Source organism: Poecilia reticulata, chromosome 12 (genome assembly GCF_904066995.2).
Source record: "Poecilia reticulata chromosome 12, P_reticulata-male-v2, whole genome shotgun sequence".
NCBI lineage: Eukaryota > Metazoa > Chordata > Actinopteri > Cyprinodontiformes > Poeciliidae > Poecilia > Poecilia reticulata.
Genome location: NC_088841.1, coordinates 12,649,647 through 12,666,489, shown reverse-complemented (window position 1 = coordinate 12,666,489; position 16,843 = coordinate 12,649,647). Strand labels below are relative to the sequence as shown.

At 38.2% G+C, this 16,843-nt stretch overlaps 2 protein-coding genes across 9 annotated transcripts in view; both read left to right on the top strand.

Annotated features, from left to right (window-relative positions):
* The window catches only part of nacc2 (NACC family member 2), a 37,397-nt gene extending 31,155 nt beyond the window's left edge, over positions 1-6,242 (top strand). For all 4 annotated transcript variants that reach the window (XM_008424407.3, XM_008424403.3, XM_008424402.3 and 1 more), the window contains exon 7: positions 92-6,242. In XM_008424407.3, the coding sequence (XP_008422629.1) occupies positions 92-609 (518 nt within the window). In that variant the 3' untranslated portion in view covers positions 610-6,242. The remainder of the gene's footprint in view (positions 1-91) is intronic.
* A 1,286-nt stretch (positions 6,243-7,528) lies between these two features.
* Positions 7,529-16,843, top strand: part of nup214 (nucleoporin 214) — a 34,751-nt gene continuing 25,436 nt past the window's right edge. For 2 of the 5 annotated variants that reach the window (XM_008424410.3, XM_008424408.3), the window contains exons 1-9: positions 7,529-7,721; positions 9,353-9,548; positions 9,661-9,815; positions 10,102-10,300; positions 10,400-10,470; positions 10,575-10,638; positions 11,056-11,159; positions 16,373-16,479; positions 16,614-16,680. In XM_008424410.3, the coding sequence (XP_008422632.2) occupies positions 7,680-7,721; positions 9,353-9,548; positions 9,661-9,815; positions 10,102-10,300; positions 10,400-10,470; positions 10,575-10,638; positions 11,056-11,159; positions 16,373-16,479; positions 16,614-16,680 (1,005 nt within the window). In that variant the 5' untranslated portion in view covers positions 7,529-7,679. Of the gene's footprint in view, positions 7,722-9,352; positions 9,549-9,660; positions 9,816-10,101; positions 10,301-10,399; positions 10,471-10,574; positions 10,639-11,055; positions 11,160-15,612; positions 15,788-16,372; positions 16,480-16,613; positions 16,681-16,843 lie in introns of those variants that run through there. The other 3 variants (XM_008424409.3, XM_008424411.3, XM_008424413.3) reach the window with 2 other exon arrangements.

Here is a 16,843-nt window from a genome sequence, read left to right as displayed (position 1 = left end):
AGGTTTATTGTGTAAATGATCTTGTGCATGTCTTGTTTTAATAGGAGCCGTTTGACTAAGTGGACATGGCTGTTTTCTCCTCTTTTTACAGTCTACTGTCAAAACTTTAACCCTAACTTCAAGGAGAGTGAAATGAATGTGATCGCTGCTGACATGTGCACAAACGCAAGGCGGGTCCGCAAGAGATGGCTCCCAAAGATCAAGTCCATGCTGCCTGACGGCATGGAAGTGTACCGGGCGGGCATGGGCATGAGTGCTGCTGCCGCCGTTGGTCTGAACCTAGCCCTGGGCGCCCCTCAGTCAGGAGTTTCCCTTTCCTTCGAGCATGATTTGAAGAGCCTAGAGCAACGGTTGTATCCAGATCGCAAGGACCCTCTCAGGACTCATGCGGCCAGCCCCGGCACAGGGTCGGCTGGGGCAGAAGCCGAGGGTGAAGGCGAAGCAGCAGTCCAGGAGGATCAGGAGGAGGATGACGACGAAGCTGGATCGGAGGGACCAGACCGATCACTGGGGGCGCCAATTTTGGTGTCGGTGGTCGGATCAGCAGACACGCCCCCCGAGCAGGGGGCGGAAAGTTTTGGACAAAATCTGAGGTTGAACGGACAGTGAATGTCCCTCCCCCATGTCATGAAATGCGTCTAACACTCACATTTACTTCTTCTTGCCGTCTCGTCCGTCACTCTTTCCTCTCCTCCGTGCAGGAAAATTTTGTTCTCCACACACAAAGCTGCACTCGCAACTTTTATCAGACAAAAAAAGTTGGCCACACATGCATGCGCTCGTGTGTGCTTGTGTATTTGCAAACTTACATGCAGTGAAATAAAAAGAAAAAAGAAGAAAAAGAAAGAAACGGCTATTAAAAGCATACACAGGCATGGCATTAGTCAGTTCGGGTCCAAGTATGTATTCAGCACTTGGGGCGTCTGCAGCATTATTCCAAAAGGTCAAATAACAAAACAGATGGCTGTAATGATTCATCATATCAGTGCGACACCACCAACAGCTGGTTTGCAGCAGGTTGTAGTTTGCAGTGTAATATTATTTCATAAAGTGACTTGGGGAAAATTGTATTTGAGAAACACAGCTCTACAGCAAGACCACTTTGCATCCCATTACTATTCATATAGAATGTACTGTGAAAGGCTTGCCTAGAAAATAAGAAACCTTTGGCTTTATTTTACCATGTATTGCTTTGCCCCAGTATCATACCCCTTGAACCTGTCCATTTTTATTTTGTCACAGCAACAAACTTTATTGAATTTTATTTGGATTTTTTGTGACAGACCAACAAAAAGCAGTGCATTTATGTGAATCGAGTTTGAGTCAATTCAACATGTGAAGAAAATGTTGAATTGAATTGAATTAGGGTTTTCTACTAATTTTAAGCAAATGCATTTTTTTATTCACCCCCACACCTGAGTCAGTACTTCCTGAACTTCACTGTAATTTCAGATGTTCTGAGCAGCTTTGCACAGCAAGACTGAAAGTTCTTGTCCTTTTTTTTCCCTTTGAAAAGAAAGTCATTTACAGTTAGTCATTTGCAGAAATGACTAACCGGGATTTTTGTGACCCAAATTTATCAAATTGAATTGAGAGGATTGAGAATATTTTAGATTTTCTTCTCTTTTTTTTGCTTAAAATTGAGCATCGGTTTCTTGTGTGTGATTGCACCTCACAATCACACACGACTCTGTGCTGATTGGTTACATAAATTCCCTATGAAATACATTGAAAGTTTGCAGTATTACATGATATTATTACGACATGGAAAAGTTCAAAAGGTATTGATACTTTTACAACACACTGTGTTGTGTCACTTTTATGATGAAAATTACAAAAATATTATTTTCCGCAATTACTGATTTTTTTTATTTTTTTTCCCCCATAACTCTAAGAACAAAGGCAACATAACAAATCTATCACACATATTTGTTGTTTTCTCGTGCATATCTAGTCGGACATATCGGACAAGACTGTCAATGTGATGCCTGTGTCTGCTCCAGACCACACCTCTCAAGCCGCACATATGTACATGCAAATAAACACACAAACACTCGCTCATTCATCATTACACTTCTGTAATCCAAGTGTTTAATGTACTGATGTAATCAAATTGCACACTGTCCAAAAGAATATGTTGCAGTGCTTTCTAACTCCAAAAATCACAAAATTCTTGGAGATGCAGAGACATAAATAAAAAAACACGGGATAATGTCAAGACTTGCATGCATAAATCCAAACAATGGCTGGAAATATTTGCTAAAGAGAACGGCAAAGTCCCATTTCTGTATTGAAATAAGGTAACAGATACTTTTGCCTGGAGCTGTGATGTTTAAAAACTAGAAGCACTTTTTCCGTCTCTTTCTGGAAAAAGGCCGCCAAACGTTACAAATGATCTTGATGTAATTCTGCTTTGACTGTTTCTGACATCGAATTAGTTTGAGTTTGTTGTTGTTGTTTTTTTTTTTTTATTTGTACGAATTCTGAAGAGTGTATTGTCCACTTAAACGGAGAAGAGTGAATATATGAAGTGCACTACACTGAAAAAAACAAAAGCAATGCCAGAGAGGAGTACTGTTCCACCTTCATGAGGTGTTGTAAAATGTACCAAGTCAATTCTGTCCTGTTTCCATCCTGTTTTTGTTGTTGGTTTGATTTCTCGCTCTCCAATGGGGAAATGAGTTGGTGGTTAAATTATTTAAAGAAAACTTTTAAGAGCAAATTACGCCGGTTTACTGCGTTTGCACTCAAGAGAGTTGAGCGAGTGGGGGGGAAGCCAAGGATTCTGGAAAAGCGGCTCCTGCAAAAGACTGCAAATCGCCACCACATTACCCTGATTACATAGTCAATCAGGCACTCTGTGGGCTCAGATAGAAACAACGGGTCTCTATTGACGATGACTGTTTCTGTGTTTTGTTGGAAGGGGGGGGGATTGAGGCCATGCATTCGTCAAGCTTGTTTTCTGTTTTTGATGTCCGTTTTCACGCTTGTTGCCATTGCCATGCATAGGACCCAGTCCAAAGAGCCTTTCTTTATAGTTTTTCTTTCATGCATTGATTTAAAATGATGCACTGTTGAATGTCGCCCCTTGTTCTTTGCTTGTTTCAGTCAGCAGTCGAAGAACATTCAATTACAAAAGTAGACCGTAAATTTAAATTTTTATCACAAATATTCTTAAAAAAAAAAAAATGTGGTGATTGCACAAGTGAGGTTAAGGAGGTTTAAGGAGATGCTCCCAGTATGTTTGATCTGTTATGTACTTTTTCAGTGATGTGCCACTTTAGAGGTCGGGCCAAATTTTTCTCCGTCTTTGACAAGTATATCTTGGATCTTTAGGGTAAGCTTTTAGATAGCCCTGCATATAAAAAAAACAGGGTGAGGATTGCACTATAGGTAATGTTCATAACGTTTACAGTTGATTTCTTTTTTTTTCTATTTTCTATTTTTCCCCCTTTGGGAAGAACTGTAATCTGCCCCAGATAAGCCAGGGTTATGAATGGCCAAGATGATGGTTGAATGTAAATTGTAGCATTGCTATGGTGAGGGTCACAGTCTTTTTTTTAAAATATATGATATAGTAAATTATTGAATCTCTTTGTTTAGTATGTGGCTTCATTTTTTTTTATTGATATAAATTGCAAACTTAAAAAAATGAAATTTAAAGTTAACTTTACTGATAGTGATGTTTTTGCATAAATATTTTAAAATTGATACAAACAGGTCTTCCAGTGTGTTGAAGCACAGGCAGCAGTATCCTAATAAGTGTAAAACTGAGGTTTGTTTCAGTTACTCCACATGATTTTAAATATGCTCATCTAGTGGTGAAATGAAAAGATTGACTAAATTATAGCATCATCTTGTCTAATTTATTTGATGTTGCTCTTGTGAGGGAATAAATATTACTTTTTTTGTCTATTGGGTTCCCCTCTTGTTTTGTCAAATAAGCTAGCTGTGTAAAAATTAAATAAACAGTTAAAAACAAATACATTTACGTTGAAAGGCAAGCCACCTTAAAATCAAAACCCACCATAATCCCTTATTAAATCGGTTAAAGTGGTCCTAGTTAAAAAGATATTGAATCTGCACAATTAAATCTGTGCTTTCTCTGACATGTCTTTAAACGGAATGCGTTTTTTCTGCATTCAATTTAACAGTTTTCAGAGCAGTTCTAATTAAAAGAGTGCAGTAGCTGTAAGGACCTAGGAAAATGTGATATACTCCATTGCAGTGATGAAAGAAGTGTGGAGCAGTGCCTTAGACTGTGAATGTGGGTCTGTGCCATAGTAGTTGTTCAGAAACAAACAAGCCAAGAAGGCTGTAAGGATCAGACTTTTCTCTTACTGAAATTGTTATTCTAAACTTTAAAATTATGACTCTAACTATGTTGACATACTTTAGCTGACTTACTTTCTTTCATGTCATTTTTGAATGTAAAAACTTTGCTCCCTTTATTAGGGTCACTGTGTTTATTTAAGCTTTTATTTACAATAAGACCGGTTCCTTCTCGGACACCCTTGCATGCTGAGCAAAACGGGGAAACCTATCAAATATATGTAAATAAAATCAGATGTAGTTGAATTTGTGCATCCGCTCAAATGTGTCTTCCTCTGTAAAACCTCACCTTCACAGTCAGTTTAACTTTTTTTTTTTTACTTTCCTTTTTAGCTTCCTGGGATCTTTGATTTTTTTTTTCTTTTTTCATCTTGTGCATGGGGGTAACCGGGTGATGTTGCACTTTAAAATGAGAAATTCTCAGAGAATGTCATGGCTAACCTATGAGAGAATGAGCTCCGTCTGAGGTGCTTAATAGAAAAAAAAAAAGGTAAAATAACGTGTATGATTTTTACATGTTTCTCCGATGGAAACCAGTGTCATGTTTACTGTGAACTCAAATGAGAAACAGGATGGGGTTGGTGGCTGGGCAGAAACCATTTTTTTATTATTTTGTTCAAAACTTTTTTTCTCTTCTTTTGGCTCTCTGCCTCTTTTACTGTAAAAATAATGGGCACTGTAATAGTTTTTTATTTTTTTTTGCTCTGCTGAAAGGTTAACCCTGAAAATTATACACTGATATGCAAAAATTACACTTGTATCATAAAATGCATGCCATTCAGATGTTCACCCTGACCCGATGAAACCTCTGATCTTTATGCACCCTGTATTTTATGCTGAATAACTGTTTTCACTGTTTGCAAGCAGAGACTTGAGTCGTCTTGCAGTCGACGGGGCTGTATTTATTTTTTTTAACCATACGCCCTGGCCTTTCATTGAATGTTTGCATAAAATGTAATCTCTTTCATAATCGACAGCAAAATACTGATTAAGAGCGGCATACATGAACTAACTACCCAGTTTGAGTGTGCATCTAAATCTTCAGAGACTAAGAAAAGAAATGCACTGAAAAGTTTGTGCGTGTATGTCTGTGTCCTCGAACATGATGCCAGCACTTTAGAACTACTTAGAAAACCGAAAGAAAAGAATAAAAATAAATAAAAAAATAAAAACATCAAGGGCGACCAAGGCTACAGGCAACAGACGAGTAGATGCAACTTTTAAAGCCATGTGTTCAGAGCGCTGACAATCAGAAAAGGGATGAGGCCCACAGTGCACTATGGGGGATGTGAAATGACTTGCTGTGCTTTTGCTATTTGCTTTTGTCTTTCAGCTCGTTTCATTCTGTACTGGCTTACTTTCAGAATGGAGGGTCGATGGTGTCAACTGCAGCCTTCTTGGTTTTATGTGTGTGTGTATGTGTGCGTGTTTGCAGCAAGGACTGACTCAAACCTTGGTGCTCATTGGGCAGAGCTGTCCTCAGTTGGCATGGACCTTATCTGTCATTCTCTGGGCTTTTTGGTGACCTGATGATGGACGACAACACAGATGTTTCAAAAGAAAAAAAAAAGAGAGAGAAAAAAAGAAAGATGTTATCATGCAACTGCATTTTTGATCATCATGTTGGTTCTGACTATCAGCAGGCAAATTGGTATGAGGCTATTTTAGTGTTGATACTGCTTCATAAAAGAGACAAAATGTTGAAATGTTTATGCGCCTTCTGACTCTCAAGCATCAATAATATATACTGGAAATGCAAGTTGCCACTTTCGATGTTGCAGATGAATCTCTTTCATTCCCATCGTTGTATTATGGGTTTTAAGTTGTGTATTCAAAGAGTACCTTATTTCTTTAAATGCAATACAAAAACATGTCTGCTTTCTAATAAAAAAAGTCCTTACTTCACCATGTACAGTACTGAGAGGCTTATTCATTTGTCTTTGTGTCTTTGTGTTCCAAGAGCTGAAAGGCTGCGTTTGGGGATCTGCCCATAGTGCTGACTCCATGAATCCTATACACAGGAGGGAGCCTTATAGAAATGTGTTTTGCAAGTTCTGATGTACTTCAGATATGTACAATGCAAACGTGGCATTAAAGGGTTGCCAACAGAAAGAAAATAGCCAATGCTGTGGTTTTGCTAGAATATATTTGATAGAAAAGGAGTCTTCGAAAGTTGATTTCTTTTATTTTTTGGCCAAATTTACTATTGAAGATAAAGGAACCATTTTGGAGAAATAAAGGAAATTGTTCCAGTGAAAAATCCAAACCTTTCTAAAAAATAAAAAGAGAGAGAAAGAGAGATGTACACTTTTTGTCTTATTAGAATTTTTAATTTTGCATAAGTAATCCGGCAAATGATCATTGCCTTCTTTATCGAGCATCACTCTTCAATAGAACAAAAGTCACAAAAATGTTATTTATAAACAATAATATCATAAAGCTTTAAAAATTACCATTAATTTTAATATTACGTCAGTTATCAATTTATTTGAGGTATTTTACGTTTCCTTATGGTCACTCGGTCCAAATCCCTTGTGATTCCTTCACATGCCTTCCTTGCGCATAGAAAGGTTATTGCATTCATTATTAAAGACCAAATCCCTTGCGCCATAAGCCTTAAGTTCTACTGGGTTTTTTTATTTATTTTTATTTGATGTCAAATGTTAATGTTAAATGGATCACCATTTATGATCATTCAGAGGTTTTTTCCAGCCATATTTCTTTTTCAAAGAAGATAGTTCTCTGCTTTCCTTCCAGTTTTTCCTTCCAGTTTTAGTCAGTCGCCTTAGATGTTTTCTTTGCATGCCAGTGACTTGACCCTTCTTAAAACAGACTAACATATTTTCCACAACCACATGATATGTCTTTCCACATGGTTGTTTATGAAAGCCACTCAATTCATCATCTGGGATTAAATAGCTTGTTGCCAGCTGGAAGACAATTACCATGAAGTAACTATCCACTTCTACTGACTGGGGAAAATAAAGCAACGAGGTAATGCTGACATTTTCAGATCATAAACAAACAAACAAACAAACAAACAAATTAATTAAATGTGGATATGCACAAGAATGTTAAATAAAAGTGTTGAAAATATAAACAAAGAAATTACTAAATATTAAATAAAAATACTAAATGCTCAATTCATTGTGGCCTGAGCTACCGCAGTGATCCTGTGTTCTGGCATCGACTTGCCATCCTGAGATCGTTTCTTCAGGGCAAATTTGCGCGCTGTGTGCACAGCTGTACTAATGCGGCTCATCTAAACTTTATCACAGATACGGACTTTCAAGAAATAAACACATACCGTACATTTTCGCAAAAGGCAGTAGCTTCTGATACTGAAAATGGGAGACGACGCAGACACCCCTCCCGAGAGGGAAATGAAGGTAAAGTCGTGTGTTGGCAGATTAGCATGTGGAAGCTACTGCGTCAGTTCATTTTCTCTGTTTGTGACTAGCTTACCCAGTGAGCTCCTTGGTCAGTTTTAAAATTAGGCTTAGTTTGCCCTGGCATTCTACGTGTATTTAGTCAACTATAATATTAACATTGACTTTAATGTGTTTTATATGGTATTAGTTTAAATGCTCCCGAAGTTAAAGTAGACGATAATTTATGTCTTCTAAGTTTTTAGCTAGCTACGTGTGCTGGAACATTAGCAAAAATATTGTTTACTAAATAACTCTGGAAAATAGCTATCCAGTTATTATATCACATATTTTCAGTGATATCAAAGTCTTGTTACCATTTCCTCCTGCGTAGTGCTGGGATAGTGTTATCTTGTGGTTGTATAACATTATTTAAATGGCTATGTTTAAACTTCTCGTACTGGTCAATTTTTTAGCGCAATATCAGAAACTGAGAATGAAAGCATTTTTTTTTATTATTATTAAATGTTGAGCGGAAATATGTCATAAAGCACGATTTAGCTATTTATTTATATTTTTAGAATGCTAGTGCGGGATCGCCACAGCAAATCTGAAAGCGAAACAGCATTTTATTGAATCTGGCTTAGACTGGAGAGAAACACAAAGGTTTTTTTTCCTCTTTTATTTCAAAGAAAAACTGATTTAAAAAGCCCCCATCAAAAACAGTTCTTTAAAACTCGATGAAGTCAAAGTCTGTAAACTTAAAAGCATAGAAAGAAAAAACCTTAACATAGCCAAATGAATATTCATATCTTCACAGTGTTGTAGTTGGTAGCACTTGTGTTTTGCAACAAGAAGGAAATCCTGACCGGAGGTCCTTTTGCATTAAATTTGCACGTTTTTCCTGTTCATTCATGGGTTCTTACCCTGGCTTTGCTCCAAACTTATGACTGCTAGGTGAAATGGTTTCCCTAAATTGTTCACAGGTTTGAGTGTGTGTATGCATGGTTGTTTGTCCATGTCGCCCTGCGATTTCCTGGTGACCTGTCCTGAGTGAACCCTGTCCATCACCCAATGACCATTGGAGATAGGCATGGGCAAACCCTGTAAGGATGTGAGGGGCAGTTCAGTGAACAGTTAATCCCATAAACATCCATTTCTGTGGCAGATTGAAGTTGAAAGTAATCTTTTAAGTCTGCCATCAAATTTCTGGAAGCAACACTGGTGACTTGAATCTGATTCGAATCTGTGCAGGAAGCTACAGATTTGGGCGATGACATGGAGGCCTTTCAACCTCAAAGACTTGGAGCTCAACGCTTAAGATAAATCAACAAAGCAACAGAGAACACACACAGAAAGCTGATCAGCAACTCTGATATGGGGTTGATTGCAAAATGCTCCATGGATTATTGAGAAAGATATACATAATTTTAGGCATTCCTTTTTTTTTGTGCAAGTCAAATTGAAAATCGGTTGATTGAAAATAACTTTAAAATTAAACCTGCTGGGGATCTGACTAATTTTGTACATAGCCGTGTTGTGGTTACAAAATGATTTGTCTAAAGGTACAAAGTGGAAGGATGTACTGTAGCCGATACAGTGACGTGTTGTCTGACCATGATGTACGTAACCTTTTGTTTGTTTTTTGTTAGGATTTTCAGTTTCGACAGATGAAGAAAGTACAAGTTTTTGAGGCTGTTGAAGATATGCCAAAAGACAGATCCAGTCTACTAACTGTTTCAAACAAATATGGTTTGACATTTGTTGGCCTTGGCCGAACATTCAAAGTGTATCTTACTCTAAATATTCTTGCTGCTGATAAAGCTGATGGGAACTCCTACGAAGTAGGTAAGGACATATCCAAGCAAGTTTGATTCAACGTTTTTGTTACAGAATGTTCTGGATGTCATGTCATTGTGGTGCTGAAACTGATTTTTCTTTTTTTTTTACTGTCTTCTAGTCAAAGGCATACCAGCTATGGTGGAAGTGACTGGAGACATGTCTTTGCACCACTTGGCTCTGAGTTGTGATGAACTCACTTTGTCAGTTTGTGGGACATCCGAGGAGACCGGTTTGTCCATCGCATTTTATGATGTCCGGACCTTCATAAACAAGGCAACTGCTTAAATGTTTGTTTCAAAAATGCTACCGTTAGTATTTTGTGATTAACAAAACAAAGTAAAAAAAAAAAAAAAAAGTTTGTAACGAAAATTTGTGTGATCTCCAAGATTGTTTCTTGGAAATATTTAAGCACACGTAAAGCTGTGAGAAGTACGTAAAACATAACCTTCAAATGGGAAATTATGCATTCAAAATGCTTTTTAGCCTTCTATTTTCAGAATTAAAAAAAAAAACTGAGTCATTCATTTATTTACTGATTTGTCATATTTTCTTTTGTCAGGCCAGACCACAGAAGTTGCCATTTGCGTCGCTGCAGCCAGCTGTGGCCTCTGATGCTTTGGTTCAGGACCTGAAGTGGAACCCTGCTCAGCCTTCCATGCTGGCCGCCTGCTTGTCGGATGGCAGCATGATGATTCTTGAGGTTACAGGTGATGTCAAGATTCAGGCCCAGCTACCTGCTAACAGTGGTGTCACCTGCCGTAAGTCTAACTTATAGAAATATACATTTAATTCAGTTCATACGTCATTTATACCTGTTGTTTGACTCAGTTGCGGCTTGTTTACTTTACTCTGTATAGTTAGCTGGAGTCCAAAAGGAAAGCAGGTTGCTGTGGGAAAAATGAATGCCACAGTCAGCCAGTATACACCAGTAAGTGCATTTTATTTACAATTATAAGATTAAATTCTTTTGTTTTTTGTTTTGTTTTGTTTTTGTTTGAGGAGTGAAACTGATTATCTTTTATTGCTCAAAAGGCTTTGGAAGAGAAGAGAGTTATCCCGTGTCCACCTTTCTATAATTCTGATGACCCAGTCAAAGGTATACATGGATTTATTGAAAAGGAAATTGTTTCTGCCCAGGTAGTCGTCTTCATACTGATGAGATATATCAGGGCCCCCGTTTCAGGAAAGCAGGGTCAACAAGCCCTGAGTAGAAGGCAGGTACTTTGAATAAACCTACTTGGTTCTGTGCTGCTAGGGGGTTTTCGTCTCTCTGACACTGTCCTTATGCCAGGTCTTAGCTGAAATGTAGGACACACTCTGAGTTTGTTCAACAAAAACACAAAAAAACTACAGCAGCGAATACAGTCTGTACTTTATTGCATTAGCACTGTAAATATTCCATGTTATAAACTGATTCCATTTTATTCTGCAATTTCTGATATTCTAACCATGTATTCATCATGCACTAAAACCTTTTTTGACTTTTGTCTTTGTTTCTAATTTTCTTGTGCAGCTCTGGATGTGCTGTGGCTTAGAACACCTGTGTTTGCAGTGGCATATGCTTACGCAGACGGGTGTCTTGAGACTCCTCCTGAGCTGGTGCTGATCTCCCTCCCTGTAAGTACCACAAAACCTATGTTGCTCATTCGATTCAATTAATTCAATTTATAGACTTCAATATGAAACCTCCCATGTTAGAAAACAAGTGCCAGACTCCATAGCAAAACTCTGAAGAGCAGGTTATACATATATGAAACATGAGACATTTTCGATAAGTTATTATGAAACTGTTTAAGGATACCATACCAAACCAACTTTATTTATAAAGCACTTTAAAACAACCACAGCTGATACAAAGTGCTGTACATTAAAACACAACATAACAATAAAAAACATAAAAAAATAAAAACTTTTACAGTTTAAAAACAAACACAATTTAAAACTAGAGCCCGCTGGAGTTGAAAACCAAGTAAAATAGATGGGTTTTAAAACGACCTTTAAAAGTGGACAGTGAAGGGGCCTCTCTAACCTGCAAAGGCAAGTCGTTCCATAACTTAGGGCCCATGACAGAGAAAGCCCTGTCCCCTCTGAGCTTCCTTCTGGATCTCGGTACCTCCAAGAGCAGCTGATCTATGGACCTGAGAGACCGATAGGGCACATAGGGGTGAAGAAGCTTAGAGAGGTAAGCCGGGGCAAGATTATGCAGTGATTTAAAAACAAACAAGAATTTTAAAATGAATCCTAAAATATACAGGCAGCCAGTGAAGTGAGGCCAGGACAGGGGTCACATGCTCTCTGTCGAGTTCCTGTCAAAAGTCGTGCAGCAGCGTTCTGAACCAGCTGCAGACGTGAGAGCAGCGACTGACTCCCAGATAAAGTGCGTTACAGTAATCCAATTGAGTCAAAATAAAAGCGTGGATCACCATTTCAAAATGCTGCCTGGAAAGAAAAGATTTCACTGATCCCAATCGCCTTAAATGATAAAAACTGGACTTAACCACGGCTCTGATTTGGTTGTCCAATTTGAAATCATTGTCCACCTTAAAACCAAGATCTGTAATAACAGGTTTAAAATATACCTCCAAGGTCCCAGGTCACAGGAGCCACTGGGTCCAAACACCATCACCTCTGTTTTCGTTTCATTAAAATTTAAAAAGTTCTAGGCCAACCAAGCTTTAATATCACCTAGACATGCCAGGAGATGTTTAATGGAATGGACATCCTTCTGGTTCAGGGGCAAATAAATCTGACAATCATCAGCGTAGCAATGAAAAGAAATCCCATGTTTCCTAAGTATAGAACCCAGAGGCAGTAAATAAAGAGAGAAAAGCAGTGGACCCAGAATTTAGCCCTGCGGGACACCATAAGGCATTGAAGCAGCAGATGATTCAGAGTCACTAATATTCACTGAAATTGTTCTCTCCTCCAGGCAAGACCGTAACTATTTAAGAACAGTGCCACCAATACCTATAACGTGGTTTAATCGTGATGTTAAAATGTCATGGTCTACTGTATCAAAGGCAGCAGTTAGGTCAAGTAAAATCAGAACAACATGGTTACCAGAATCACATGCAAGAAGGATGTCATTAAAAACTCTTATTAAAGCAGATTCTGTGCTATGAAGAGTTTTAAAACCTGACTGAAAAACCTCCAGAATGCCATTCCCATCTAAAAACTGTCAGCTGGCAGTACACAATTTTTTCTAAAACCTTAGAAAGAAAAGGCAGCTTCGAAATAGGCCGATAATTAGCCAGAACAGTAGGGTCAAGGCCAGGTTTTTTTAAGCAGTGGCTGCACTACTGCATGTTTAAAACTAGCAGGGACCACGCCTGAGGACAGACTGTTATTTATAATTGCAAGAACAGGCTGCCCTATGCTAGATAAAATATCTTTAAAAAGTCGTGGAGGGACAGGAGGGGGGGGGGAACTTGATGATTTAATATGGCCAACCATGAATTGGCCACATTATCATTTAGATATCAAAAGATATCATTTAGATATTATCTAAATGATAGATGGATGAAAACCTGTAATATAAACACCATAACTATTAATGTACATTTAAACAAACCACAAATTGGTGTCAGAACACTCAGTGTTTCCCCCAGTGTATTATAAGCCTGGCGGCCCGCCATGCTTTACTAGCCCCGCCGCCAGGCTAAGCTTTGCTTGTTTACGTTTCTAGGGGGAAAAAAAAAAATTATTATTTTTTTTAAAGCTGGACTGCAAACATCTCTTTTGCTCTTAGCATTTCACTAGCAGAGCAGATTTAGGTTTATAGTTTATGCATTTAAACCTGACAGCGCGCGGACCAATCACCAATTTGCGCTTTGAATCGTGCGCTGCCGCTGCTTTACCTCAGCGGGATCGCTTGCGCCTCCTTTCACTGAAACTGGACACAAGCTGACTTGTATGGATATTTACATCAACTCACTGTGAGGAATTATGATCCTTTGGAGAACTCAGCTCTGGTTGCGCAGCTCAAAGTGAACCGCAGGAATAACTCATAGCGAATTCAGAGGTGCGCTTTGTGGATTGGTGAGAATGATTTTTCTTTGTAAACGAACAATTATATGCAGCGTTTACATCTCAACACGCTGCCTAGCGTGTGGCTCTGTGCAGGGGCGGATCTACTGGGGTGGCAGTTGCCACCCCAAACAAGAGCTTCGCCACCCCTGTTGCCACCCCAGCTAGCGACAATGAATTCAATAAATAGTTATGGCAAATCGAACATAAAGCGCATGAAACTCTTTTTTCCGACATTGAATGCAACACAATGTAACCTGACACCCACTGCTAAGTAGCAAGAAGTGCGAGAGAAGGACAGAGCGCCAGCAGCAATGATGGATTCATTGCGTGATTTATCGTAAGTCACACATGCGCCATTGAGTCAGGAATATCGGTGGTCAGGAAACTACTAAAATCACGCAAATAATCAGAACAACGGACGCAATGTTTAGCTTTTAATTCAACCATAGATAATGGTAATAAGGGCTTCAGATTTCACAGGTGAGGAAAACGTTTTAATTTTAAGAAAACATTGAACAAGTGAGCAGTGGGTCAGTTATACTAGCCTAACTGTTGCTATCCCGCTATTGACTTTGATAATCTTGGCATGTGCTGCGCAGTTCGGTGTGTTTTGGTTCCGTTAGCACTAAACAACGCGCCCATCAAGTCATCAGTAGAGCAGCTGTTTAAATCAGTTAATCAACCAACGCGGTAGTCAGGCGAAAACTTAATAATCACAATATAGACATTAAGCCATGACAACATAATGTAACAGACTGGATGTTCTGTTTTAGTGTTTTTGCTACTTTTTTGTGTGGGAAATGTTTGCTTTTTGGTGTTGTTATCCCTGATCGGTAATCTCTGCTCTATCTGCTCGTTGAGCTGTTGTCGGTTGCCATGGCAACGGGTCGTGTGTAATGCCGACATACAGAGCGAGTAAAGACGGAATAGAAGTGGTGGGAGCTATTTTTTCTTTATTTCTTTATCCATTTAAATTTTGTTACTTTATTCTTAAATTAAAATTTTTGTATTATTTACAGAGTAAATTAAACTCTGTGAGGAGCTTTCCTGCTCTCCACGGAGTCAAACATCACGCTGATTTTATATTATTTTATTATTATTTTTAGTATTATTTTTCCGGTTACACAATGCATCAAACCATATCAAATGCGTTGTTTACTTGGAGTTAATGCGCGCGGCCGCATGGAGATCTGAGAAACTCGTCCCATTAACTCGACCAACCAAAGTAGTTTCTGTGACGATTAAAAACTCAACAGACACGAAATGGAAGAGCTGCTAAAACCACATTAGCAGCATTGAATTAAATCTCCCGTTTGTTGCGCGTACCCATTGCTGCGTAGTGCAGCAGATTACCTCATCATGCAGGGCCAGTCCAAGGCTGTATGAGGCCTTGAGCAGAATTTGATTTGGGGGCCCCTCTTGCTGCTAAAAACATCAGCACCTCTAACAGCTTCTGTGTTAGATTTAGTGAAATATGGGAGAAGGGAGTAGTTTAATTGGCCAGCCTAAAAAGCAATAAGTTATAATCGCAGTTTACTAATTTGTATTTGTAAATTCAAAGATTAAACTCACAGCAACAGATTGTTGCTATGGTAACAAAACAATCTAACTATGAATATTGTCCTTTGAAGTTTTACAAAGTACTTGCCAGCTCCTTAAAATCTTGCATCTAAATGTTAAACAATTTAAAATCTTTTAATTTATGTATGCCTAAACAATTGAAACAAATTTAACAGCATTGATAATTTCAATAAACAAGTGTTACATTCATGTATCTGTGGTCTGTTTTAAAATATTAGCGTTTATGGGGCCCTTGAAGCCCTTGGGGGCCTGATGGAGCTGCTGACTTAATTTCGATTAAACAGAAGTGCAGATTTGTTGTTTTTAGACTAGTTGTGGGTGTAAATAATTTTATTGATATATATATATATATATATATTTGTTTTCTTTTCTGTTTGTTTTGGTGTTGTTCCTCATTTGGTCAGGAGTTGTTTGTTGCCTTTTGACCGATGTTTTGATTTGAGGGGATTTTGGGGGTGACAAGGTTGCTAGGCGATCTACACAAACTTCTGACAGTAACTGACAGTTGGCTGTTTTGGACATAGTGCAGCGAGTGAGCGAGCGTACAAGTTACGATCGATTAGAGATAACTAAGGAATAGTCCAATTAAGGTCCAGACAATCAATTGGCTATCCCTTGGTTGATGAGGGAAGAAGGTGGGTGTTTTGATGAGTGAACTGTATTTATTGAGCGTGATGTTTATGTTTCGACATGAAATGGTGTTAATATTTGATTAACTGTCGAACAGTTGAAACAGTTAGAATACGTTTTAGTTCATTTGTAATATAGAAATGTTACAGTTAATTAAATACATGTATTGTAAATTTAATGATATTACATAAAGTAAGGTTTATAGGTTAAGGTAAAAGGTTAGAACCACTAAGAGTTACTAATGATATTTCATTTGTATGTTTGTAGCTCTTACAGAGTGTTCATGTACAAAGGTTGTTGAATAAAGAAACGTGAACCATCAGTTAAAGATACCATCTTTTCAACCGGGACGCTACAGTGGGTTTAAATAGCATTTCACTGGAGATGTTTTTTCCGTAACATATAATTACAAAGTAATATTTTTACATTTACTGTCAACTTAACATATTTTAATATAAAAACACCGTCGACCGCCTCGAGCCCCGACCACCGGGCTTAGCAAGTTTTCTGGGGGAGACCCTGAGAACACAGTACATAGTCAGATGTTTTTTGTTTATTTATCACTGATAATTTGTATTTAAATTCTCCAGAAAAAGGATGAGAAAGTGGAGCCAAAGTATTTAAACTTTGGTGAGAGTGTTTTTGGCAGCTGTACAGAGCGACAGCATCACTACTTCCTCAGTCACATAGAAGACTGGTAGGTGTCAGCATTTTTTTTTTTTATGCCTACAATAAAAAAAAGTCACTTTTTACTTAAATAACTGCCCTTTGTAGAATTTCATTGTCATGTTGAATTGATAGTTTTGCTGTGTCTCACTGTTGTTTTTAAAGGGATCTTATGTTGGCTGCATCAGCGGCGTCTATTGAGGTCAGCGTAATTGCAAGACAAGACGACAGGGTATGTAACACAAACAGAAACAACATAAAAAAAGCAAACATGTTAAATCTCTGTTTTGAATATAGAAAGATAGAGAATCACTCTTTGACTCTGTCCTTAATTGTCTGAAGTAACAAAAATCTCATGTACAGTACTGAACATGGCTTCTTGATAAATGTGATAA